Below are 27,031 nucleotides of genomic sequence, written 5' to 3'. Positions count from 1 at the left end.
TTCAGTTTGTATATGCATTTTATTACAATAGGACCTTGCCTGCTATGAAGCCTGTTAAGACCATGTTGAGGCTGCATACACAACAACTGTTTGATGCTGAACATGGACAAACAAATACTAAATAGAGATGGGACGGGTAACTCAGGTACTCGGGTCGGGTGGGTCCTGAGTAGGACACGGGTACCCACAGTACTATCCGGATGTATAATTTAATGACAAAAACTCACAATAGCTTAGTCGTTACACTAGAAGATCCTTATGTTCACATTTTTTTCAGACGATGCACATAATCCTTTCGGCTTGTATAAGTTTGTTTAAGTAAAGATAAAACTTCAGTCAATTTCATTGTACGCATGATCTGATCGTTTTATAAATAGCTTTTGCCAGGGCTGCAGTGAAGCAATTCCCAATCAGACATTTTGTTCCCAACTCCAGAGACCTACAATGGGTGCCCGGGTAGGGTTGGGTAATAGGGGGCCGGATACCCGGGAAGACAATTTGGACTCATCCCAGCCCTAATACTTAATATAAGTTCAGGGAGAGATGATGGTGCTTGAGTTATTAAAGCCAAAATAAAGGATATGATTCTAAACTTAACAATGGAACCAAGAGCCAATACAACGCACTGATGATACGGGGAGACCGGGCACATTGGAAGAGTGAGCGAGTATGGTTTTACGCCACTTTTTACACAATAATCCAGAAATAACACTGCGGGAGACACAAGACTTGGGCTTAACACATTGTACCCATATGGGAAACGAACCCTGGCCTTTGGCAAACGCTTTAACCACTTGGCTATCCCACCGCCCAGGACACTGGTGAACACAGACATCTTGTAAAAAAATTATTTTTTATATATTTTATAGTTATTTATAGATGTGCATCGTCAAACTAAGCCCTGCATCAGCAGCTTCAGCTATCTGTCCTCAAAAAAAGATTCAGTTCGATCAAATTCTGAATCAGGCTTCATAAAACAAGCAGGTCAAAAAGTGCCATATTGCACCATGGTAACCATGTAACCATAGATACCATCACCCGTGGAAACAGACTGCATCCATGCAGTGCAGAAAGTTCATTCACAGACATAACAAGTGACTTATGGACTTGCTTCACACAATGAAGCAGATTCTTCATGTTGTGAAGTCATCTGTGTCTTTCACCGTATCCATGGACACAAACATGGAAGACCGTTGCCATGGCTACCATAAATGCATCTTGACCAAAGATATTTGAGACACTGACTCAACCTAGTCAATAATTGCATCATTGTTTTCCAAGGTCACAGTCTGACTATACGAGACGCTGTTTTCAGTCTTCGTTACAAAAATGTTTAGTTCTCATTCCGAACACTATGTATGGTTCCGGGACATTTTCGGGCCATGCAACCAATTTCCTCAGTCACATAACAGTTAAAAGTTCATATATATCACAGATCCTTCCATTTCCTAAACTTGTGCTTGTAGTTCTGCATTGACAAGCTCCTTGTATTCGTCGATGCCATTCTCCAGTGACACGACGTTCTTGTCCTTCACTACCCACAGTTCCTTGCACACTTTCCTGATCAGCCGCTCGTCGTGAGATACCAGTATCACACCTCCCTGGTGGCAGAAGAAATACAATTTATACTGAGTGAGTGAGTTTGATTTTACGCCGCTTTTAGCAATATTCCAGCAATATCGCGGCGGGGGACATGAGAAATTGGCTCCACACATTGTACCCATGTCGGGAATCGAACCCGGGTCATCGGCATGACGAGCGAACGCTTTAACCACCAGGCTACCCACCCGCCCCTGAATTAGAGTGAGTGAGTGAGTGAGTGAGTGAGTGAGTGAGTGAGTGAGTGAGTGAGTGAGTGAGAGAGAGAATTTAATGCCTCTCTGAACAGTACAGGTATATCATGGTTTGTCAGCTTGATGTGGAGGAAAGCCTGATGCTATGCATGTATTAGACATTTATCATGTTTGTCACAAAAACAGGTTAAGGGCTGACAAGCCAAGAAACATAATCAGAGTGAATTGAGATTTGAAACCCATGATCATAGGTTTCCTACACGCCTAAAGGATGCAACTGACAGCAAATTAAAGCTCCTTTGATGACTAAGCCAATCATGCTCTCCAGTTCGAACCAAAACATTTACACAGTGGCCAACTGCTGCATAGCAACCCTTTTCATACTTGAGCCTGGGACAGGCAGTTTAGTGGTTGTGAGGGAACATTGTTTAAACCGCATTCAGCAACATGTCAGACATATTTTCTGCTGGCTGTAAATAACCAAGTATTTGCCTGACAAACCAATGACTCAAAACATGAGCAAAAATCAACCCCATGCAATCAGCCATGTCAATGAACTTGATAACCTCTTACAAGTCTGGGATACTGTGGACCTGTTCTGATGCAGAAATCAAAAGCAACGATCCCACATTTATTCAACCAGTCCTCACTGTCTAGCTCAAACTTCAAGTGATGATATGTTTGTTTTTCCTGCACTCAGCAATATTCCAGCTATATGACGCAGCTTGTATATTATCAAGAAGTGAGTGAGTGAGTGAGTGAGTGAGTGAGTGAGTGAGTGAGTGAGTGAGTGAGTGAGAGTGCGTTTGGTTTAACGCAGCTTTTAACAGTATCCCTGTTATATTGCGTCATGTCAGCTTAATGTGGGAGGAAAGCCCGAAGTGATGCAGGTCTCAGACGTTTACCACTCCAGTGAAACCCACGAGCACGGGTATGGTGCTGACAAACCTAGAAACATAATCAGGGCGAACCAGGATTCGAACCCACAATCATGTTTCTGGCGTGCCCAAGGGACGCAACTCTGCACAGCGAATCGCAGCGCCTCAGACGATTGAGCCACCCGTGGCCCGATATAATCAAGGAACACGGGAACATGACAAGCTTTGACAACAAGAGATCCTTTCTTACCCAGAGTCCCCTGCTCAGTCATTGCAACGACCTGATCCTGCTAATTGCCGGAAGGAATGGTGACATATTTAACCTATTATGTTGTAAGATGCTTGTTCTCACCTTGAACTTCTTCAGGGCCTCCCCTAGAGCTTCTATTGTCTCCATGTCTAAGTGATTTGTAGGCTCGTCCAAGATTAGGAAGTTCGGACTGAAACGTGATGTTATGTATACATTATAAAGTGATAAAATATTACAGTAACCTCTGGGGAAAAACATAACCCATGAAACTTATAAATCAGTTTGTTAAAGGAATGACAGGGCATCTCTAGAATCTGCCAACTGCTCCTGTCCGGCCATGACATAGGTTTGTTTGTTGTTTAACGCTGCAGTCAGCAATATTCCAGCTATATGATGGCGGTTTGTTAATAATTGAGTCAGGACCAGACAATGCAGTGATTGACATCATGAGCAACTGGGATACGATGACATGCATCAACCAAGTCAGCGAGCTTGACCACCCGATCTCGTTAGTCGCCTCTTACGACAAGCATGGGTTGCTGAAGACCTATTCTATCCCGGACCTTCGTGGGTTTAATACAGGGTGATCAGTGAAGGAAACTGGCAGATGAGGGAGGCAACCATGTGCATAATGTGTTGCAGCATCTTGGACGGGGCAGCACATGAGAAACATGAACATAAATAGAGTACCTAAAGACAACCGTGCCGCTCAGCTACATTAAATATACTCTGTTCTGAGTAAGATTAAGTTGGTTAGTTTGTTGTTTAACGCCGCACTCAGCAATATTCCAGCTATATGACGGCGGTCTGTAAATAATCGAGTCTGGACCAGATAATCCAGTAATTAATATCATGAGCATCGTTCCACGCAATTCGGATCGATGACATGCATCAACCAAGTCAGCGAGCCTGACCACCCGATCCCGTTAGTCGCCTTTTACGGCAAGCATGGGTTGCAGAAGACCTATTCTACCCTGGAATCTTCACAGGTCGTTCTGAGTAAGAACGAGGCCAGATGGACAATGACAAACTCACCTGGCTAAACTCAAGACAGCAAAGGCAACTCGACTCTTCTGTCCTCCCGATAAACTTGAGACTGGCCTCGTAGCCAGCTCACCCGACACGCCGTACGACCCAAGCTGGTTCCGGTAATATTCAGAATTCTTGCCTGTAAGATGACACTTCATGTTACAGTCACAGAAATGTTTGTTTGATTTTTGTTACCACTGCATATAAAACATATACCAGCTACCTGTCTGGCACTGGCACTGGCACACAGGACTCACGAGGTCACTTGCACACAGGACTCGAGATCACTGGCACACAGGACTCAAGAGGTCACTGGCACACAGGACTCAAGAGGTCACTGGCACACAAGACTCACGAGGTCACTGACACACAGGACTCAAGAGGTCACTGGCACACAGGACTCACGAGGTCACTGGCACACAGGACTCACGAGGTCACTGGCACACAAGACTCAAGAGGTCACTGGCACACAAGACTCAAGAGGTCACTGACACACAGGACTCACGAGGTCACTGGCACACAAGACTCAAGAGGTCACTGGCACACAAGACTCAAGAGGTCACTGACACACAGGACTCACGAGGTCACTGGCACACAAGACTCACGAGGTCACTGGCACACAGGACTCCTGAGGTCACTGGCACACAGGACTCAAGAGGTCACTGGCACACAGGACTCCTGAGGTCACTTGCACACAGGACTCCTGAGGTCACTGGCACACAGGACTCAAGAGGTCACTGGCACACAAGACTCACGAGGTCACTGGCACACAGGACTCAAGAGGTCACTTGCACACAGGACTCACGAGGTCACTGGCACACAGGACTCACGAGGTCACTGGCACACAAGACTCAAGAGGTCACTGACACACAGGACTCACGAGGTCACTGGCACACAGGACTCACGAGGTCACTGGCACACAGGACTCACGAGGTCACTGGCACACAGGACTCAAGAGGTCACTTGCACACAGGACTCACGAGGTCACTGGCACACAGGACTCACGAGGTCACTGGCACACAAGACTCACGAGGTCACTGACACACAGGACTCACGAGGTCACTGGCACACAGGACTCACGAGGTCACTGGCACACAGGACTCAAGAGGTCACTTGCACACAGGACTCACGAGGTCACTGGCACACAGGACTCCCGAGGTCACTGGCACACAAGACTCACGAGGTCACTGGCACACAGGACTCACGAGGTCACTGGCACACAGGACTCACGAGGTCACTGGCACACAAGACTCAAGAGGTCACTGACACACAGGACTCACGAGGTCACTGGCACACAGGACTCACGAGGTCACTGGCACACAGGACTCAAGAGGTCACTTGCACACAGGACTCACGAGGTCACTGGCACACAGGACTCCCGAGGTCACTGGCACACAAGACTCACGAGGTCACTGGCACACAGGACTCACGAGGTCACTGGCACACAAGACTCACTGAGCTACATCACATCTGAAATTTGCTATATCAAAGAAAATTGTGAACTCCGAGATTGTTGCTGCAAGGATGTCTTGGATATGATAATATAAACGTGTCAAATATTGCACTCAAAGAACAACCACAGCCACCAAGATATTAAACTAAGGATGAGATTGTCAGTCTCAGCATCATTTTCAGTAGATTTTAGGGCAATTTTATCCGATATTATTAGCTCATCTTACTGGACAAAACATAAGTTTAAAGACTCGTTGACAGACCATCTGTTACACAGACAGTTATTAAATATGACTGAGTATAGGAATATGCCAGTACTTGGTTCAAACATTAACTGTAATCATGCTGGGAATCAAACCTGGGCTATGTGCATGACAAGCAAATGCTTTAACGTCTCGGACATCCAACTGTCCTGCACAGCATAAGAAATTACCGTATTCGACGTAATAAGCGCCCCGCTCTAATAAGCGCCCACAGCGATATTTGCTAATATATTGGCTAGTGAACAATCCCAATTAGCACCCCTTCCGATTGATCAATGTACACAACACTTTATATTCGCGTATAATACTCATTTTTTATATGCACTCTTAATTATGGGCAATTAACTTCTGAAAAAATGTATCTCTCGTATATAAACATTTCAGGCAGTCAGTATAAACCACAAAATTTATCTTTTTTTTCACCAAAATAATATTCTAATAAGAGCCCCCTATTTCTAATTTTGAGATCGCCCTGGGCACTTATTACGTCGAATACGGTATGTGTATCACTACCCGGCAAAGCATTAATTAAGTTATGCCCAACTCATATTGTGGTGAATCGTTCCAGTCTTTCCTACCTGGGAATCTTGCGGCCAGCAGCTCCACCGACGTCACATTCATCTCCAGCTGGTCAACGTGATGCTGACTGAAGTAGCCGATCTTCAGGTTACGATGGCCATGGCGGATACCTTTCACAGGGTCAAGGTCGCCAAGAAGGATCTTCAACAGCGTTGTTTTACCAGCACCATTGTCTCCAACCTGAAGTACACGATGTTCATGTTACCATGGTAACTGTTCCAGGAGTTACCATTTTGTCAACCAAAAGTGTTGGCCATAATGACAGGAAATAGGAAATTTGCCTGTATTTGTACAAAATGCTTGCACTGAATATGGTTCTTCCAGTGCAGCTTAGCAACATTTCAGAAGTGAACAAATTTAGGTATCAGAATTGGTAGGTTAGGTCAAATGGGGTTTAACGTCGCCTCCAAGATTATTGCACTTATATAGCGACGTGCATGCACATGTGTGTGTTTGTGTGGCTGCTTGTACTAGTCCGGACTGATGCCGATTTATAGTGCTAGCTCACTGAGATACCATGCCGCAGTTTAACATGAATACCCCACTCAGACACAGTATACTAACTCCGAGCCGACCAGTCCTTGTTTTAGCCCCTTAATGCCGAGCGCCAGACAGGGTAACAACAAGTACCATCTTTTAACGTCTTTCGGTATGACTCGGTCGGGGATCGAACCCCGGACCTTCCGCTCTCCGGGCAGACGTTCTACCACTAGACCACAGAGGCGGTAGAATTTGGGAGGAATAGGACAATAAATTTTAGCTTCATCAGTTCAGCAGAACCAAGATATAAGTTGTTTACCAGTGCCAGTGTTCGAAATAAAGCACGAAAGTCAAAGGGTCCATATCATACCCTTAATGTAAAAAGACAAAAAGATTTTGAAGATTCAAATACCATCGGCGTAAACCTGAAGGGCTGCACTAAATTTCCGAACTCTGTTTACACACAATGATGGAAGTCAGACAATTACAAACAAACAACCTTGATGAAAAACTTCTTTGACCTTAAATTTGGTCCAGGGACCTGTTCCACAAAGCGATCTCAGAACTCATGCACTCACAACTCCAATACTTTAACACAGACTTAAGATAAGTCATGGTGCTTCGTGAAACTGTACCCAGGTGAGCTAAGAAACGAAAAAATACAAAACAATGTTACTCACAATACAAATCCTGGAATCCATGTTGGCATTGACACACACTTTGTTGAAGATTGGCTGGTCTTTAGAATAGTAGAAGGTCAGTTCATCCAGTTGAAGGATAGGGGGAGATAACTTCTCACACTCAGGAAACCTGACAAACACAATAAAAAACAGAAAATATCATTCCATGTACACCAAGATTTCTGCAGGAAAAGAATTTGATAAGCTCATTGATTCTACTTCATGCAAGGTAGAAATCAAGATAAAAACCATGAAAAACCCCCAGATATATTCTTCAGAAAAAAAACCCAGATATATTCTTCAGAAAAAACCTGGATGTTATTTGTATAATATTTACTTACTTCAACACAACGTCTGTCTCCTTGGCAATAGGTACTAATGGTGGTCTGGAAAGAACAAACAAAGGTGAAAGACTGGAGTTAGTTATCAATATCAAAGGTACCCAAAGGATCTTGTAGCCATCTTGAGTGAGTTGGGCTTAACGCCGCTATTAACATTATTCCAGTTATATCATGGCGTGTCAGCTTAATGTGGGAGGAAAGCCTGAAGTGATGCAGGTCTTCGACGTTTACCACTTCGGTGAAACCCACCAGCACGGGTATGGTGCTGACAAACCTAGAAACATAATTGAGGCGAACCGGGATTCGAACCCACAATCATAGGTTTCTGGCATGTTCAAGGGATGCAACTCTGCACAGCGAATTGGGTGCCTTAGACGACTGGGCCAACCGTGCCCCCCCTTGTAGCCATGGAGAAACACAATCTCACATCCCTGCGTGAAGACAACCCTCCACAGAGGTCACATCAGGTGAAGTTTCTAATCAGTCAAACAGTGACAATATTCTAATTCTCTGCATGCAAAACAGCATACATCTAAAAAATGGGCAGTTCTTAATGGAAATAATAAAGGTTGTGCTTTTGTACTGTTGTGGATATTTATACACCCTGTGGTTTTCGAGTGCCGTGGCATATACACCAAAAAGTGTAATACATAAAAAAATACAATAAAATACCTTGGAATGAATGCAAAGCAAATTCCTCAGAAAACTGTGCAACTAGTGATTTTTAAAGGATAACTTCCCCTTCCATCATACTTACAGTTTGTCCAGCAGTTTTAGTTTGCTCTGGACTTGTGAAGCTCTGTTGGCATTGTAGCGGAATCTATCAATAAACACCTACAGGAGAGAGTAAACAACAGTGACCAATATATTGAAACTATCACATGACAGAATAAACAGAGTAAACATTGAACACTTATAACAAAACAGAATGAGTCCCATCCAGGTTTCGAACCCACACTTTCAGAGTGAGGCTACCACAAAAATGAAAGTCCGACGACTGGGAGTCCACACTTTCTAAATGGCATTGTGTATTCTTGCTTTTTTTTTACTCCCATCTTTGAATGTGGTTTATTATGGTGTGGCCTGGGGATCGAACGACCTACCTTCGGCTTTGGGGATAGACACTCTACCCACGAGACCGCGTAGACGTCAACTTACTCATAAGTTGTACGGAATAGATGTGACATTGTCTGTACGGAGTGAGTGCGCGAATGTTAGAAACACTTTAGTGAAACCCCTGAGCATGGGTATGGTCTATATGACATACAACAGGTCATACGTTACTGTATTGTGTTCTGCCCTGAAACCACCAGGTCATACTTTGCTACAACCTGCCCTGTACCCACCAGGTCATACGTTGCTACACCCTGCCCTGTACCCACCAGGTCATACGTTGCTACACCCTGCTCTGCCCTGTAACCACCAGGTCATACGTTGCTACACCCTGCCCTGCCCTGCCCTGTAACCACCAGGTCATACTTTGTTTCACCCTGCCCTGTACCCACCAGGTCATACGTTGCTACACCCTGCCCTGCCCTGCCCTGTAACCACCAGGTCATACGTTGCTACACCCTGCCCTGCCCTGTAACCACCAGGTCATACGTTGCTACACCCTGCCCTGTACCCACCAGGTCATACGTTGCTACACCCTGCCCTGCCCTGCCCTGTACCCACCAGGTCATACGTTGCTACACCCTGCCCTGCCCTGCCCTGTACCCACCAGGTCATACGTTGCTACACCCTGCCCTGCCCTGCCCTGTACCCACCAGGTCATACGTTGCTACACCCTGCCCTGCTCTGCCCTGCCCTGCCCTGTAACCACCAGGTCATATGTTGCTACGCCCTGCCCTGTACCCACCAGGTCATACATTGCTACACCCTGCCCTGCCCTGCCCTGCCCTGCCCTGCACCCACCAGGTCATACGTTGCTACACCCTGCCCTGCCCTGCCCTGTAACCACCAGGTCATACGTTGCTACACCCTGCCCTGCCCTGCCCCGTTACCATCAGGTCATACATTGCTACACCCTGCCCTGAAACGCCCACCAGGTCATACGTTGCTACACCCTGCCCTGTAACCACCAGGTCATACGTTGCTACACCCTGCCCTGCCCTGTAACCACCAGGTCATACATTGCTACACCCTGCCCTGTACCCACCAGGTCATACGTTGCTACACCCTGCCCTGCCCTGTACCCACCAGGTCATAGGCTGCTACACCCTGCCCTGCCCTGTAACCACCAGGTCATACGTTGCTACACCCTGCCCTGCCCTGTAACCACCAGGTCATATGTTGCTACACCCTGCCCTGCCCTGTACCCACCAGGTCATACGTTGCTACACCCTGCCCTGCCCTGCCCTGTAACCACCAGGACATACGTTGCTACACCCTGCCCTGTAACCACCAGGTCATATGTTGCTACACCCTGCTCTGCCCTGAAATGCCTACCAGGTCATACGTTGCTACACCCTGCCTTGCCCTGTAACCACCAGGTCATACGTTGCTACACCCTGTTCTGTCCTGAAATGCCCACCAGGTCATACGTTGCTACACCCTGCCCTGAAATGCCCACCAGGTCATACGTTGCTACACCCTGCCCTGCCCTGAAATGCCCACCAGGTCATACGTTGCTACACCCTGCTCTGCCCTGAAACGCCCACCAGAGTAGCTCCACCTACCTGTATATGGTCTCTGTACTGTTTCTGAGCTTCATATTCTCGTTGCTGGCTTTTCAATCTCTCCTCCCTGGTTTTGTGAAACACTTCATAGTTGCCACGGTAACAGTCTATTCTCTGTGAGTGTATATGCAAGATATCCGTGGCAACCGCATCAAGAAACAGCCGATCGTGAGAAACTACTAAAATAGTCTTTGGCCAGTTCTGGAAAGAATGATCGCAAACTTCATAAAAAAATCCATGCACAATTGGATAAATGAAAATCATTGTCTTTGATTTAACATGTGAAACATGCTTAGAATCATTTTCTTAATTTTAATGTTTCTATATGCATCTGCTTTGTGTATTTGCCACAACTTAAAAATAAATACAGTACAGTGAGTGAGTGAGTATGGTTTTACGCCACTTTTAGAAATATTCCAGCAATATCACGGCGGGGGACACCACAAATGGGCTTCACACATTTTACCCATGTCAGGAATCGAACCCGGGTCTTAGGCGTGACGAGCAAAGCTTTAACCACTAGGCTACCCGACCGCCCCAAATACAGCACAGAAACAAGTGACATGCCTACCTGTAAATAATTCTCCAACCATATAATGGCTTTCATGTCCAACATGTTTGTAGGTTCTGGAAATGGAAAGCATTTGATTGAACTTCCGAGCCAATGACATCAAATTCATGAATGGGCAATCAAAAATTTCAAATCACAATAGCCACCAACTGATTGAACAGACGCATCACATGATCAACAGGAAGATGATATTTATGGAAATGTACTTCTTCCTCAATCATTGTCAGTGGTCATCAGGAAATACTGACACATGAATGTACAACTATCGGTAATAACATGAAGAGTTCCAGCCAGCAACATTCAAGCGACTTCACCAGCCTGTAATCAGTGAATACCAGTGGTTGACAGCATCAGCAACATATCATGGTATCATCATCGAGGTTTGATGATGCACAGTGAGTGAGTGTGTGAGTGAGATGGGTTTAATGCCGCTTTTAACAGTATTCCAGTTATATCACGGCGTGTCAGCTTCTTAATGTGGGAGGAAAGACCGAAGTGATGCAGGTCTCAGACGTTTACCACTTCGGTGAAACCCACGAGCATGGGTATGGTGCTGACAAACCTAGAAACATAATCGGGGCAAACCGGGATTCGAACCCACAATCACAGGTTTCTGGCGAGCTGATAGAATGCAACCCCAGATGCACAATCAGCAAGACCACACGTACATTGTGTTACCCTGTCACATTTAGGCAGCGTCAACATAAACATTGGGAGCTGATGTCCTGGGGGCGAGGAGAGATGAAAGGAGGTTTAACGTCACATTCTAGGTAACTGCTCAACACAGCGATGTGCGTGGAAGCAGGTCTCCGCTTGCACTAGCCCAGACTAATGAGTTTGATGTTGCTAACCCACTGTGATACCATGCCTCTATTTAACATGAATACCTTCCTCAGACACAGTATCATGACTGAGTGAGCCGACCAGTCCTTGTTTTAATTGTTGTAATGTCGTGAGGCAGGGTAACAAATACAATCTTTTAACATGATGCTGCCAGGGATCGAACCCCTGACCCTTCCGCTCTCTGGGAAGACACTCTATCCACAAGACCAAAGAGGCGGTCAAGCTGGAAGGAGAGACAACACATGAAATTCAATCAAAATGTTTTCTCATCAATGTTGTTGAACTTACCATCGAGTAGCAACAAGTCTGGTCTGAAAAGGAAAAAAACCTCACATTTATATAATAATCCACTTGAGAATCATTCTCTAGGAAAATTGATTTAGTGTACACATCTTTTACAAACAACAATACAATAATTGATAATTAGTCATGTTAGTTAGAGACTACAAAAAAGTTGTTCAGTCACATTATTTTGTCTGATTTCCAACACTTGAACAAGGGGTTTCCACAACTTACTCAGTGAAGAGAGCTCTTGCAAGGGCTAATCTCATCCTCCAACCTCCGGAATACTCTCTGTGAAACAGACATAGGACATAGAACCAGGAACACGTCACAAACTTGACAAGCAAAAACTGAGTGACAATGCCATTTCATTACCCTATGCACTACTGAGGACAAAACTCTTGTTCTTGACACAAGTATGATGTATACTGTCTATATTTTTGGAACCAACATTACAACCCGTGAAGATCCGAGTTAGAATATATCTTCAGCAACCCATGCTTGTCGTAAGAGGTGACTAACGGGATCAGGTGGTCAGGATCAATGACTTGGTTGATGCATGTCATCGTATCCCAATTTCGTGGATCGATGCTCATGGTGTCAATCACTGGAATGTCTGGTCCAGACTCGATTATTTACAGACCACCGTCATATAACTGAAATATTGCTGAGTGCAGCATTAAACATCAAACAAACGAAGCTTTCTACAACCAAGCCACCAATGTGACATATCATGACATAGAGAACAAAAAATCACTGGCTTAGTTTCCTGACAAAATGCATAATGTATTGACAGAATTTGGTCAATACATTTGTTTCATGATTTTCTGCCAAAATTGTAATGGTGTGCCTCTCCGCTTATATCTTTGACTAAGGAAGAGCCGTCCTTACCTTGTTGGCCTACTCTGCCCCTCGGACGAAAATCCCAGACCTGCCAGAATAACTGCTGCTCTGGCCGGGGCTTTGTCCGCTTCAATCTCCTCCAACTCGCGGTAAATCTCACTCAGTCTCACTGAAACATCTTTGTCCGCTGCAGAACTGAAAACCAATGTCAAAAGTCAATTATAACAAGACAGAAAGTAAGCAGGGGTCACAAATAACCCTGACCTCTACTCCAACATCAGCTGAAGAACTATTTTGATTTATTGGGACATATATTGCTGCCGTAACGTTTGAGTCAGTTTCTCTTAAAAAGCACAGTAATATAACATAGTCATGGCATGATTCAAAGATGCACTGGTGCATCATTGAAGGTCGAGGGCATAAAAATATTTCTAAGTTCAAAACATGAAAAAAGCAATATTTTTTCAGAAAATCCACTCTTTAAAATCAACCTTTGCACTGTTGGTATAAAAACTGTACCCCAATTGGAAAAGAATCCATGAAGTAGTTTTCAAACTAAAGGTTGCACAAATGTTGAAGTAAAAAAATATTCTATGAAAAATAGCTGTATTTTTTTTAAAACATACAAATATTGAAATCGAACTTCGCACTGCATCTCTCCTGTTGGTATGGTAAGTGATCACTAAGTCACTAAAGAATCTATGTCGCAGTTTTAAAGTTATAGACCAAACAAATGATGAAGTAAAATAAAATTCTAAGTTCAAAACTTTGGGTATTTTTGTGAAAATTCAGAAAATACACATATCAAAATCAAACTCTGCACTGCACCTCTTCTATTAGTATGGAAACTGTTTCCTAAATTTGAAAATAATCCATTAAGTAGTTTTCAAGTAATAGGTCGCACAAACAAATGTCCTTGAAAGTACAGACAGAATTTCTTGGCATAACTCTATACAACCACCCTTTTAGGATGGGGGTATAATAATCAATAATTATTTAATTTGAAGTTTACACTATATACGGCTTTTCCATTGGACAAGAGGTCGGTCACATGACCGCGAAATTGACGTTCATACAGTTTGGCCCTCACTCTATGAAGGTTCATACTCCAATGAACTCACACAAAGTGAAGGTCAATTCTTAATTATTTTATTACATTTATTGACACCATCATACTCTCGCATGGTGTTCGTGTCATCAATGTGCCAGGTAATTCATTGGTAATTACACTGCATCAGAATGAAAACACATGGAATCCCACAAGTGCATTTTCAACTTGAAAACTCACAAACATAAACATAAAGTGTCCTTGCAGTGATAAAACCTAGCACCATACCTTCGAACATACTTTGAGGAGTGTTTATTACGAAAAATGTTCAGTGGGTGAGTGAGTGACTAGGGTTTTCCTCATTCCACACATGCTTCTTGTCCATAATAGTTCTTTCAATAGTATGGGTACATAGAGGGCGCATTTTATCAAAAGTTTGTTGTTTAACGCCGTACTCAGCAATGTTCCAGCAATATGACGGCGGTCTGTTAAAAAAAAAAAAAATCAAAAAAAAAAAATCAAGCATGGACCAGACAATCCAGTGTTTAACATCATGAGCATCGGTCTGATCAATTGGAATACAATGACAAGCATCAGCCATGCCATTACGACAAGCATGGATTCCTGAAGACCAAGAATACCAACACTGACAACTGAGCACACACTGAACTCGGCTATTTGATACAATGTGTGAGATCATTTCCAGTACAAAGGGCAGTCAATCCTCACAAACATTCAGCTCAACTGGTCAGTGAACAAATGTCTCTCTCAAGGCTGAAGGTTCTGGGTAGTCATATCATTACTGCTTACAGTAAATTGAATCTTAAACATTACCCTGTGGAGTTAAGCTGTACGTTCAACTGGCGTTCTTCATTCAGCAGTCCTTCTCGCCTCTCGTCACACTCGAGGACACTCTGCAGGGCCAGGGTGTCGTCCCCCACCACCTCCTGCTCAACATGCAGCACTGAGATGTGGGACGGGATTAACAGCTGATTGCTGGGGAGGACAAATTTATCAATAAGAGTAAATATAAGTTAAAAACTTTGAGTGAGTGAGTGAGTTGGGTTTAATACCGCTTTTAACAGTATTCCAGTTATATCACGGCATGTCAGCTTAATGTGGGAGGAAAGCCCAAAGTGATGCAGGTCTCAGACATTTACCACTTCGGTGAAACCCACGAGCATGGGTATGGTGCTGACAAACCTAGAAACATAATCTGGGAAAACCGGGATTCAAACCCACAATCAGAGGTTTCTGGCATGCCCAAGGGATGCAACTCTGCACAGCGAATCATGGCGCCTTAGATGACTGGGCCACCCGTGCCCCCTAAAAACTTTGAGCTAGCTAATATATCTGATATCAAAAGACGCAAGGGTGAGATATCTATATATCAATTAAAATCATACTTCCAACTTTTTTCATTTTGTAAACAGTAACAACCAGTGTCTTGAGTGTAAACATAACCCTAACCCTAACCCTGGCTACCATGGCAGAGAAATTAGTGATGTTATTTGATTGTGACATCATGAAAACCATTGACGTCACAAAGGTCTGCAAAGCATTGTGATGAAATTTCATCGAAGCGATATCTACAAGGAGACATGAAAAAGCATTGCCAAAACTATTGTTATACTTTTTTTCTGTGTTTTTATTTCATTTCACAAGTGTTTACCATTGTGCCTACATTGTTTCGTTGTCTCAGTATGGACAGGTTAATCTCGTATCTCGTATCTCGCATCTCGCATCACTTTCTCAGCATCAGACCGTATCATTTCATGATTTTACTGTTGGCACAATGGGAGACATCGCTTTACCTTACCCAAGTAAGATTTTGGTGAATAGACACTTCGCCTCTAATGACGAGGAAGAGGAAGAGGTGGAAGAGGTATGGTTCAGAACCAGTAACCTAGTCACAGCATATCAGCTGAATCTGGGAGGAAAGCCCTAAGTGACAACACGTGAACCAGGGTTCATAATCAGACAAAATCTAGAAATCAACCCTCAACCAGGAGATCCTGGCAGCAAAGGGACACAACTCTGAACAGCAAATTATAAAGCAGATTACAAAGTGATAGTGTCCTACCTGGAAATCATCTTGAGTAGTGTGGTCTTTCCGAGGCCATTTCTGCCGACAAATCCATACCTGCGTCCAGTTATCAGATGGATACTTGCCCCAGTCATCAGCACCCTGCATCAGTTGGAACTAGGGATTAGACACACAACGACAAGAGGCACACACCTAGATCTGTAATCCTCCAACTAATAGTCAACTAATACTAAAAACACACCTAAAATTCATAAACATTATTGTTCCATTAACAGGATTAATTTTGGTCCTGTTGCAATGAATGTTTTCAAATCATCTAAAAGTGAGTGAGCATTGTTTTGCACTGTAGTCACCAATATCCTTCCAGTTACATCATGGCAGAGTATTTCTAGTACGGACTTGGCAAACCATGAACTGATATTCTTGATTCATGATGTCGGGGTACACTGACACAGACACAACAGAAAGGTCACACATTGTAACCATCTGATCGTCATTGCTTGTTGTGGTATAGTCTACTTTGGCAATAGGGTTAGGTGAGGTGAAATGGGGTTTAATGTCACGTCCAAGATTATTGCACTCATATAGCGACGTGCATGTACGTGTGTGTGTTTGTGTGGCTGCTTGTACTAGTCCGGACTGATGCCGATTTATAGTGCTAGCTCACTGAGATACCATGCTGCAGTTTAACATGAATACCCCACTAAGACACAGTATACTGACTCCGAGCTGACCAGTCCTTATTTTAGCCCCTTAGTGCGGAGCGCCAGACAGGGTAACAACAAGTACCATCTTTTAACGTCTTTTGGTATGACGCGGCCGGGGATCGAACCCCAGACCTTCCGCTCTCCCACCAGACCACGGAGGCGGTCTTGGCAATAGGGAATACCCACAGATGTTAAGGTGAGCAAAAAAACATTTACATATTTCAGCTATACACATATGACGCAACCAACAAAAGAGAAAGACCATCACCTTTCCCCAAATGCTATATCAAAGTCTTCTATACGGATGTCGTAGCTGCGGTTAGTTCCTGAAGCATCAAGCTTGGCATCCTTCCTGTTGATCTGCTGACTAGCACTGGCAGTTTCCAACCTGAAAACACACATAACAGTTGGTGTACACTGAGTGAGTGAGTTGGGTTTAACACAGCTTTTAACACTATTCTAGTTACATCACGGTGTGTCAGTTTAATGTGGGAGGAAAGACCGAAGTGATGCAGGTCTTAGACGTTTACCACTTCAGTGAAATCCACGAGCACTGGTATGGTGATGAGATGAACCTAGAAACATAATCGGGGCGAACCGGAATTCGAACCCACAATCATAGGCTTCTGGCGTGCCAAAGGGACGCAACTCAGCACAGCGAGTCGCGGCACCCGAGACGACTGTGCCACCCGTGGCCCCTTTATACATTAAGGGGTCAACATGGTTGAAAATAGCAATAGTAGGACATTGCAACAGTCTTGGCAGATATATCGATGTGATAGGCATGTCACTATTCTCTTATGAAACAATCAATGTTCCTGGCTTACACAATCTCTGCAGGTTTAACCGGGTTCTCAGATCGTTTATCCAGCTTCTTTTGTCTGATCGCCTCAGCTTTCACTAGCTTCTTCTGGTTCACTTTCTACAACACAATACGTCCATGATTCAGTGAGTTAACGTGGAGTTAGGACAATCAGCAATATCCTAACTATGTGGCTGCTTGTATTAGTCTGACTTACCGTATTTGACGTACCGTATATGACCGCGTATAAGCTGAATTTTGAGGACCAGAAAAAAGATTCTGTAGAAAAGGGTCGGCTTATCCACGGGATACACTTTCATGATAGTATTTTTCAGATCGTGATCTGTCAGAAACATCGCCTGAATGACGGTCCGATAGATAACAACTTCCCAAAAGTTTGGAAGTTGCAACGACAAGAGCCATTATTGTTATAAATTATCAATAAAGTTATTAGTATACACCAATGTTGTCATTATCAAAAAAAATATTATGCATGTTACTACTTCCGATAATAATTTTTCAATTGAATGTTCAAAGTTTATCGTTCTTCATAAACTCCACAATCTTTACATGTAGCAATATATGTAATTCACAGCTATAATATATAATCCCCAGATGAAATCGCCAATAGCTATCACGTTCGTTTTGCAAAGTTCATAAATTGATAAGGAACAAGTGTCTACCTTTATTGAAAGAGGCAAATAAACAACTGTAACGGCGAGTTATTCCGTTCGCCATTTGCAAAAACATGTGATCAGCTGTTTCCTGTGACGTCACAAACGGTGACCACTGTGATTGCTTCCTGTTGTTTAAAAAGCAACACGGTACACAAGGAAATGAGCACTGATAATAACGGGCCGATTGGTATTGTCATGTTGTTTACAGAAACATTTTCAAGGTGTGGGTGCTTAGCGATCGTGTTGGGAGTAGGGGCTTAATTCCTTAGTTTTCGAGAGATTAGTTTAATAAACTGGAGAAGCCTGTAAGTAAGTGATGGTCATTCAATGTGTTCATAGTTTATTTAATTCAATTGGATTAACATACAATTGTGGTATAAAGGGGGGTATAAAAGTGGGTATATTTGTACTGACTGACACACGTTGACACAACACTACATAAGATATTCCAAACACACCCAAACATCACAACAGCTGAGAAGACACGACTAACACTCAATCACCTGCACACGGCCTGGCCAACAACCACTCACATATACACGGCATTTACCTGTCTGGCATTATGAACTCACCTAAAGGAGAGATTAAGATCTGGAGCAGAGGTAGTATAAATGAAAGGGGTAGAGCTTTAGGGGATTAGGGGACTTAAAGGAAAGTTAAAAAAAAAAAATTAATGTAAGTGTAATGAAAGATGCCTGTATGATGAGAAGACAATTTTTAGAAATTACAAACAACAATAGGAAGAAACAATTATTACACTGAGAAACTGAGATGAGACGATTTACAGTTGAGATGAAAAATGAACATTTTGTTATAATGTATTATGAATTTTGAAAAATGAACCTTTTATTATAACGTATTATGAATTTTGAAAAATGAACCTTTTATTATAATGTATTATTAATTTTGAATAATATCGTAATCGTAATTAAATATTTATCTCAATCTGTTCGAGTTTCTTGGGTTGTTCCATTGTATGAAATAGGTAACAGACTAGGGATTAGCAGTGCCATGGACCGTGAACTTTGTAGTCTTAAGCTGTAGGGGAAATGGGATGTAGGGGTTTTGGGAGGTTACCATATACACAGACGCCTCCCAAAACACTAACCATAAAACAGGGATAGGAATACACATGGACCACAACCCCCCCATCACAACAAACCTCCATTACAAAAAACACACTAACAACAACACTGCAGAACTCCTAGCAATACTCACAGCAATACACGCTACCAAAACTTCCTTATCATCTCCGATTCACTTAGCGCACTCACACAAATCAAGATCAAACGCTCAAAAACTAGACCAGATTTAATAAATAACGTAATACACCTAACTAATCAACTAAAAACAAGCAACAAACATATCCAACTACTATGGTCCCCGGGACACTCAAACATCTCAGGCAATCAAACAGCGCATACATCAGCCAAGACAGCCACCTCCCAACCATCACTGGAAAAATACTTCCACACATCTAAATCCGAAACTAAAAACCTCTTTAAAAAATCTATCAAAACCCACAACCACAACCAAACTCTGCAACATACCAACTCTCATTGGATCAAGACCCTTTTCATCAAACCCAATATCAAATGTCGCAACTACAGAAAACACACACACATGGACCAAATTATAACAAGGATCATTAGTGGTAATATAACTCTTAATCTCAATGTCTTCAAACAAAACAGACACACAGATGGTAACTGTAACCACTGCCACACACCCGAGGACCTAGATCACAAATTTAATATCTGTCCTCTCTATAGCACACAGCGTTCTCAACTTTTTAGTCTATCCCCTCTTCCTATCAATACAACATCTCCAAACTTTTCTCCCCAGACAACCCCCAAAACATCTTCGACGCCATAGCCTCATTTATTTCAAATGCAGATCTCAACAAACGCTTTTAGACCCCCCCCGTATCCAATTCTCAATAACACACTAATTATTACACTCATCAAATATTTTAGGATCGGGATCCAAATTCACAAGCCAAAGCTCACTTCTCCTACGTCCACCCCTCTAATCGCGTTCAACCATACAACTCTCTCGTAGTTCACTCACCCAGCCACCAGCCACCAGCCACCAGCACCCCACGCTCACAAGCCACGTGTCAACACACGAATAACCAAATCAACTCCCACCCACCCCCAACCCCCCCACCCCTCAACTTACCCTAACCAAACCAGCAACTTTATAACCCTTTTTCTTTCTTTAACAAGGCCCCTTTATTTATAGCAGATTAACTGCTACACTAAGTACCCTGCCCATTACTCCCACTCCCAGCCACTTACAATAGTTTTTCACCCACCCCACCCCACCCCACCCCACCCCACCCCACCCCACCCCACCCCATCCCACTTTACAGTTTTTTGGGTACGGTGTTTATCTATTCATAACCTATTATTCTTTATTAAGGCCACCTACCCCGTCCGCGAAATACAATCAATGTGAAGCGGACATTAAACCACTTAATACGAACGAACTGACTGACATTCCCATCATGAGTTTGAAACGAAAACGCCATGTTTACGACGCTGATATATTTTCTCACGGGTTCATAATTCTATATACATCAATTCACAAAATGGCGCTTCGTTGTTGATGGCAACATATAACGATCGTTATGAGATTAAAAAAAACCAAGAGAAACAGCTTCCCAAATTTTGAAAGTGGATGACTGGTTTGTTAAATCTTTATTGGAAATAATAATGACTTTTTCAATATAATTACAACCTTTTTCATCTTATATTTTTGAATATCTGCGAGTACCAGCACATGTCTTGCAGTCCGACTTTGCAGTGTTTTTTTGCCTTTCACTTCCTGGTTCGGCTTATCTGCGGGTCATATCATTTTCTTTCATATTTCAATGGTCAAGTTAACACCTCGGCTTATCTACGGGTCGGCTTATCCGCGGTCATATACGGTAATAAGCGCCCCGCTCTAATAAGCGCTCATGGCGATATTTGCTAATATATTGGCTCATGAACAATCCCAATTAGCACCCCTTCCGATTGATCAATGTACACAATACTTATTTATTCGCGTATAATACGCACTCCTGTGTTATATGCACCGTTAATTATGGGCTATTAATTTCTGGAAAAATATATCTCTCATATATAAACATTTCAGGCTGTCAGCATAAACCACGAAATTTATCTTTCAACTCTCTTTTTTTCGACAAAATACAATTCTAATAAGAGCCCTCTATTTCTAATTTTGAGAGCGCCCTGGGCGCTTATTACATCGAATACGGTATGCCGGTTTTACAGTGCTAGCTGCGATACCACACCATTCAGAGACCGCATACTGACTGAGCCAACCAGTCCTTGTTTCATCAATTTACTGACAAGCGCCAGACAGGTAACAACAAGTACCATCTTTTAATGATCGACCCTGACCTTCCTCTCTTCGGGCAGACGCTCTTTCCACAAGACCACGGAGTCAGATCACCACACTTCGCAAGACGGACACGATTGAATTATATGGAAGTTCAGAGGTAGACACCATCATTAAAGGAAACTGCTCTGCAGTTCATTTCAAACTTCAGTCATATGTAAAAATAACTTGGGGGATAAACAAGGAGTCCTTCCCAAACTTTCACTGGTCAAAAATTAGAGATGTAGCTTTAGTGGTTATGCTTCTCTGTTGATTAATTTTTTGCAAAAAGTACACGACAGGGTCTGATTTCAAAATATTTTCCCCGGAGGATGAACTCACTGAGCCCATGTCCCTCTTCTTCAGCCAGATGCTGCTGTCCTCATCGTTCATCTCGGTCAAGTCTAAGGATTTGGATCCGATGTGGACGGGGGCATCCAGGACACGGTGCTGACCGTTCATCGATATCCTAGAGTCACTGTTTACAAACGAAAACACAGAAATAAATACTGTAACACTGTAAAAAAATACTTCTTACATAGTCGCATCTTGGGGTCACACAGGATTGCAGTGGTGCGTGACCCATAATCACAGTGGTGATTGTTGTGTGATGCATGGGATGAGTTGTTTTTTTAAGCTGGAATTTGGACGTTTCCACACAAGGATCGAGTGAGTGAGCAAGTGAGTATGGTTTTACGCCCCTTTTAGCAATATTCCAGCAATATCACAGGGTTAACATGGGTGAAAATAACAATAGTAGGACATTGCAACAGGAATAAAGTCTTGGCAGATATATCAATATGATAGATTCGGATTTACTAGGTTCAAATGTGTCTATTCTCTTATGAGTGAGTGAGTATGGTTTTACGCCGCTTTTAGCAATATTCCAGCAATATCACGGCGGGGGACACCAGAAATGGGCTTCACACATTGTACCCATGTCGGGAATCGAACTCGGGTCTTCGGCATGACGTGCGAACACTTTAACCACTAGGCTACCCGACCTCCCCTCACCAGGATTGACGAGCACAGAGAAATGCATAGTGTGACAAAGGTTAAGTTAAAAAATTAACTACTTCCAACACTCAGGTTACCTTGCCAGGAGGCTGTGGAGTTTCTGACATATCTCCATGACGTCGTCCTCCGACTTCTCCCCATCAGCCTGCAGCAGCATAATACCCACTGCATCAAACAGGTCATCTGCCGTATCAAAGTCATCACAGCAATCCTCCAATAGGCCTAAAAAGCAAACGACCATACAGCAATATTATGATTAGCAACAGACTTTTTTCGTATTTTTTCATGTGTGCACATAGTCTCCACCGCCGAGGAAATCTAAACCAATGAAGTTGGCATGATCATTACAATGGTCAATATTTAGAAGATCTGACAAATTTTCCATAAGGTGGTGAAATGGAGTTAAACGACGCAAGTGCGTGCGTGTGTGCGTGCGTGTGAACATAAAATCTACACAGAAATTCATCCAACAATAGTTATCGTTGTGTATAACTCCAAGAATACTACCTCTATCATGTCTATTAAATCATAGCCATTAATTCCTGTTTGGGCTGCCAATCACATTATAATAAATTATTTTAAATTTTCAAAAGACGTCCTCTTCACTGCTAACATATCTAATAGTTGTGAGGAAAACCCTGTCCTCTGCAGGAAATGCAACTGCACATGCACGAGGCAGAAAACATAACATTTGTTACGACTCATGAGACGCTAATTGTTCAGTTGGTGACAACTGTTTCTGGTCAGCTAATTTATATACCCTGTCTATAAAGCGAATCAGAATGAAGCACATCTTCAGCGCATACACAATCCCTACATTTGCAAGAAAAACGTCTTCAGCAGAAAAAAATAACATCATTTCCCTTCAGCGCATTCAGGGAAACGAACAGATCATAACAACTAAACTTGGTCAATACAAATTTAAAACATAAAACATGATCATTTACCGATCAAATTGTATTTCCTGTTCTGATTAAGATTACTGTGTGTATTTTCTCATAAACCAAGCCGGAAGTAGCAATCAGCTGTACACACGTTTCTCGAAATCAACCGGTGATTTTGTTAATAATTACCCAATAATATAACTTGATACAATAAATGAAAGAATTGAATCTGAAACTAAAATTTTTTTCGGAATCATTTATTCCAATATCATGTTATTTTAGTAGTATTTTACGATATATATTTGAAATAATTTAATAACCATAAGCATAGCACTTTGGTACTGCTGATCGCTGTTTCCAGATATTTTATTCGCATGGAATAATTTGACCAATCACCGCTGATGCTTCTGCGCTCGCGATATGAAAACATTATGCTGACAAATAATAGTCAAACTACAACAAATATGACTTTCAGCCAGTCACAGTATGGCATTTATGATATATGTATATCCATTCTCTATTCACTAAAGTTTGTTTCAAGGCATCAATGAAGGTAATATGACCGTGGTTGTTGTAAATAACAGTGAGTTGTGCGATCTTCCGATCACTTCACATACAATTTTGCCAAAATGAAAATAAACAATATATTGAATGAAATTTTGAATAAAATTAATAAAATAGATTACAAAGATTAAGGTAAGTCCAGATATATAATGAACTGTTTTTATAACCAGGCAGTGTAACAACATCATTAGTTTGCGTACTTCATTATGGATTTGTTGATTTGTTATTTCTGGTGTTACATGCTCACAGTTGTCTGTGTTGGGGGGAAAAACATCAAAGCTCTCCAACCCTGTGTATAAGACGAGCCCCCTTGAAAGCCCCCTAATTTGAGGTACGAAAAACTTGCCTTATACACAGCTATATACGATACCTTCAACTTTATGGGAAAGCAGAATGATCTGATTTGTTTCTGAATGCAGAGATATCATGGATATAGGCTTCTTGACGATAACTATGATAAAAACATTCTGTCATAAATGAAATAATAGGTCAGTCAGTTTACTGGAAACACAGGTATTTCTTTTAGGACCTGATCAGAAACAGCAAAGAAATGTACCAAAATGGGTTAAGAAATGGTATTGGTCATTTTGGTTGGTGACAGACGTTTCCAAGAAACTATGAACAAACAGTAGCCAGTTGCAATATGCAGCACATGGAATATTTGCTGCTTTCGAGCTGCTTCCCAGGTGATTTTTTTCCCAACTTGGGAAACTGACTTCACCCATTTAGAGGGTGTGCTCAACATGCCAATGATCAAAGAGGCAATCAAGACGAGTGAAGCATGAGCCTCAGTTGGACTCATTTAATAATAAGCTTCGCATAAGCTGCAGTCTTGTCACTTAGAATGCCTCAGAATGTTCCTCTCTTTTTTCGCATTTAGTCTTTGGAACGTCTTTATTATCTTTGTTGAATATTTACTCGTTAGTGTGCAATTAGTTTAAGTCGTTAAATATTGTGTAGTTGTTTTTTTTTTAATCTAGTCGGTTCAGAACTCTACCCAACATTGCACAACAGATAATAATGACAGGGGACCGGTACCGCACGTGTCAATCATCTGGTCTTTCGGGGAAGTCCATGCGAGAGTTCATCTACAAAAGGAAAAAGACAAGAAACAGAATACGAGCATAATAATCAAATTAATTAAAAACCTTTCACGTAAGTTGACACTTCCTCGTCAATGTTTGGAAAGGCATGCGTGAGAAGTTCTTCGCAAGCCGCCATGTTGGCAAATAATATATTCTCTAACATTAAATGGCGGCATTTTGTCGTATTTGGTTTTAAACATAGTATTTATGAAACCCAAGACCTGAACAGATATTTTTATATGTATTTTGTAAAGTGTTTGAGTAACTTATAATTGAATATATTGTTCAAAATGTTCAACAAATGTGAAAAAATGACTGTGATAGGTGGTAACAAGAGTAGAAAAGATTGAAACTGTATCCTATGTAACTAGTTGAAATTCAGAAAAATAAATGTGAAAATATATTTGAATATTAATAAATTGTATGAAACAAAAAAAACAGCCATATCAGCTTCTATTACTTGATTTATAACATTGTTCCTTAAAATGTTTTTGCTGTCTTTTTTTGAGGATGTTTGACATAGGACATAATAAAGATGTAATGTGTTTCTAAGAAAATAGTATCCTTTACCGGAAGTGATCAGTGCTCTGAAAAGGAAGAAAACAACAGTTTTACTGTTGTGATTTTTACGTTTATTTCTTCTACCCATGAGCAGTATGTTATTTGTCTTATCTCCTGTCCGATAAATATTCATTCTGAGTTTGGTGTATGTAAGGATGTCATTACTGTGTTGCAGATTAATCTTTAGTACAGATCTATATGATTCCATTGTAAGTCACTGCCTCAAAACTCAAGCAGACGAATTTTATTTGCCCTGTTGGTCTCAATAGAAGTTTGTGTTTGGTTTACAAACGATTAGTTTGAGGTTAATGTTATTAAAAGGATTTGCCAGAAAATTATTCAATAGTACCACAACATACACATGCTACATGTATGTCTGATCTTTAGACAGCTGCACTTACTTTTGAAGGAAATTCTAGATTACTAGTGTTAATTCACTTATGCAGATATGTTGCTAAGAGGGTTAGGCAAATGCTAGGTCTTTGCAAAGAAGCAAAATGATTTAAGGGAGGGTTCAGTATGTAATACTGTCATGACATGATGATCGACACCTGTTGTCAAAATTGATGAGAAAAATATGTTGACAGATAAGTGGGCGTTTCCATTTCAAATGCTTGTCTTCTGTTTCTCATTTTGATATTAAAAAATAATCAGGTAAATAGTGCTTACCAAAGTTATTTCTGAAAGAATGTTATGACACATTCTGTGTTCTGGGGATTAACAAGTGTTTTGGCCAATCTACCAGTCTGTGATGAAATACATTCATTATGAAATGTTCAGCATGTATTTCAAATTTTGAGGAGGAATTCTTTTTATGATTTCTGTGACAGTTGACTAAGGCTATATTGTAATGTGTTCAAAATTGAGAATGAAATTAAGTTTTTTTTGTCATAAACATATGATAAAACTAATGTTAGGAGGTCCCTACTAATAATAAGGCAGAAAAACGCAGGATTACAGACCTATCTGCAATGTCTGACAGCATGGGAACCCTATTATGTAATAATATGTATGGTGATTGATTAGTATATTCAAGAGCTGATAGGACTGAGTGTGTTGTCAGATTATAATATTAAGATGGAAGGGGCGTTTTCATCATTTCCTAATGTTTGTTCTGTCATTTCCAAACAGTAAGTGGAAGCTGACGTAAACAATGGGCAACCAACTGACTGGGATTGCTCCATCCCAGATTCTTCCAGTGGAGCAGTATCTGTCAGATGTTCCTGACTATGAGTTTGAGACCAAGTGAGTCATTATCCTTCCCTTTTTTTCTGATTGGAGATTATATAT

At 41.9% G+C, this 27,031-nt stretch overlaps 2 protein-coding genes across 2 annotated transcripts in view; one reads left to right on the top strand and one right to left on the bottom strand.

Moving 5' to 3' along the window:
• On the bottom strand, nucleotides 1-25,325 carry LOC124139091 (ATP-binding cassette sub-family F member 3-like). Its single transcript, XM_046506103.2, has 19 exons — nucleotides 25,244-25,325; nucleotides 22,725-22,869; nucleotides 21,973-22,108; nucleotides 17,592-17,686; nucleotides 17,033-17,152; nucleotides 16,094-16,198; nucleotides 14,845-15,006; nucleotides 13,011-13,157; nucleotides 12,354-12,410; nucleotides 12,126-12,148; nucleotides 10,995-11,050; nucleotides 10,424-10,624; nucleotides 8,503-8,579; nucleotides 7,746-7,790; nucleotides 7,405-7,534; nucleotides 6,244-6,424; nucleotides 3,957-4,089; nucleotides 3,024-3,111; nucleotides 1-1,601 (listed from the first exon to the last, which is right to left on the bottom strand). The coding sequence occupies exons 1-19, from the start codon at nucleotides 25,314-25,316 to the stop codon at nucleotides 1,449-1,451; spliced, it is 2,127 nt and encodes a 708-aa protein (XP_046362059.1). The 5' UTR covers nucleotides 25,317-25,325; the 3' UTR covers nucleotides 1-1,448.
• Nucleotides 25,326-25,749: 424 nt separating this feature from the next.
• The window catches only part of LOC124139090 (phosphoinositide 3-kinase regulatory subunit 4-like), a 44,951-nt gene continuing 43,669 nt past the window's right edge, over nucleotides 25,750-27,031 (top strand). Inside the window, exons 1-2 of the mRNA XM_048394185.1 lie at nucleotides 25,750-25,834; nucleotides 26,873-26,986. Coding sequence (XP_048250142.1) covers nucleotides 26,895-26,986 — 92 coding nt within the window. The 5' untranslated portion in view covers nucleotides 25,750-25,834; nucleotides 26,873-26,894. The remainder of the gene's footprint in view (nucleotides 25,835-26,872; nucleotides 26,987-27,031) is intronic.

The sequence above is a fragment of the Haliotis rufescens genome, unplaced genomic scaffold (genome assembly GCF_023055435.1).
Source record: "Haliotis rufescens isolate VD_foot unplaced genomic scaffold, xgHalRufe1.0.p SCAF_13, whole genome shotgun sequence".
NCBI classification, from domain to species: domain Eukaryota; kingdom Metazoa; phylum Mollusca; class Gastropoda; order Lepetellida; family Haliotidae; genus Haliotis; species Haliotis rufescens.
Note: the sequence above shows the minus strand (reverse complement) of the source record. Positions and strands in the feature narration are given on the sequence as shown.

What these genes read in the sequence shown, in the direction of transcription:
- LOC124139091 (XM_046506103.2), bottom strand. Translation starts at nt 25,316, where the DNA reads ATGGCGGCTTGCGAAGAACTTCTCACGCATGCCTTTCCAAACATTGAC. An exon ending in GATATAGCATTTGGGGAAAG is followed by an intron (nt 16,199 to 17,032) that starts GTGATGGTCTTT and finishes CAACTGATGCAG; the next exon opens with GGTGCTGATGACTGGGGCAA. An exon ending in TGGATTCCAGGATTTGTATT is followed by an intron (nt 6,425 to 7,404) that starts GTGAGTAACATT and finishes CGTGTACTTCAG; the next exon opens with GTTGGAGACAATGGTGCTGG.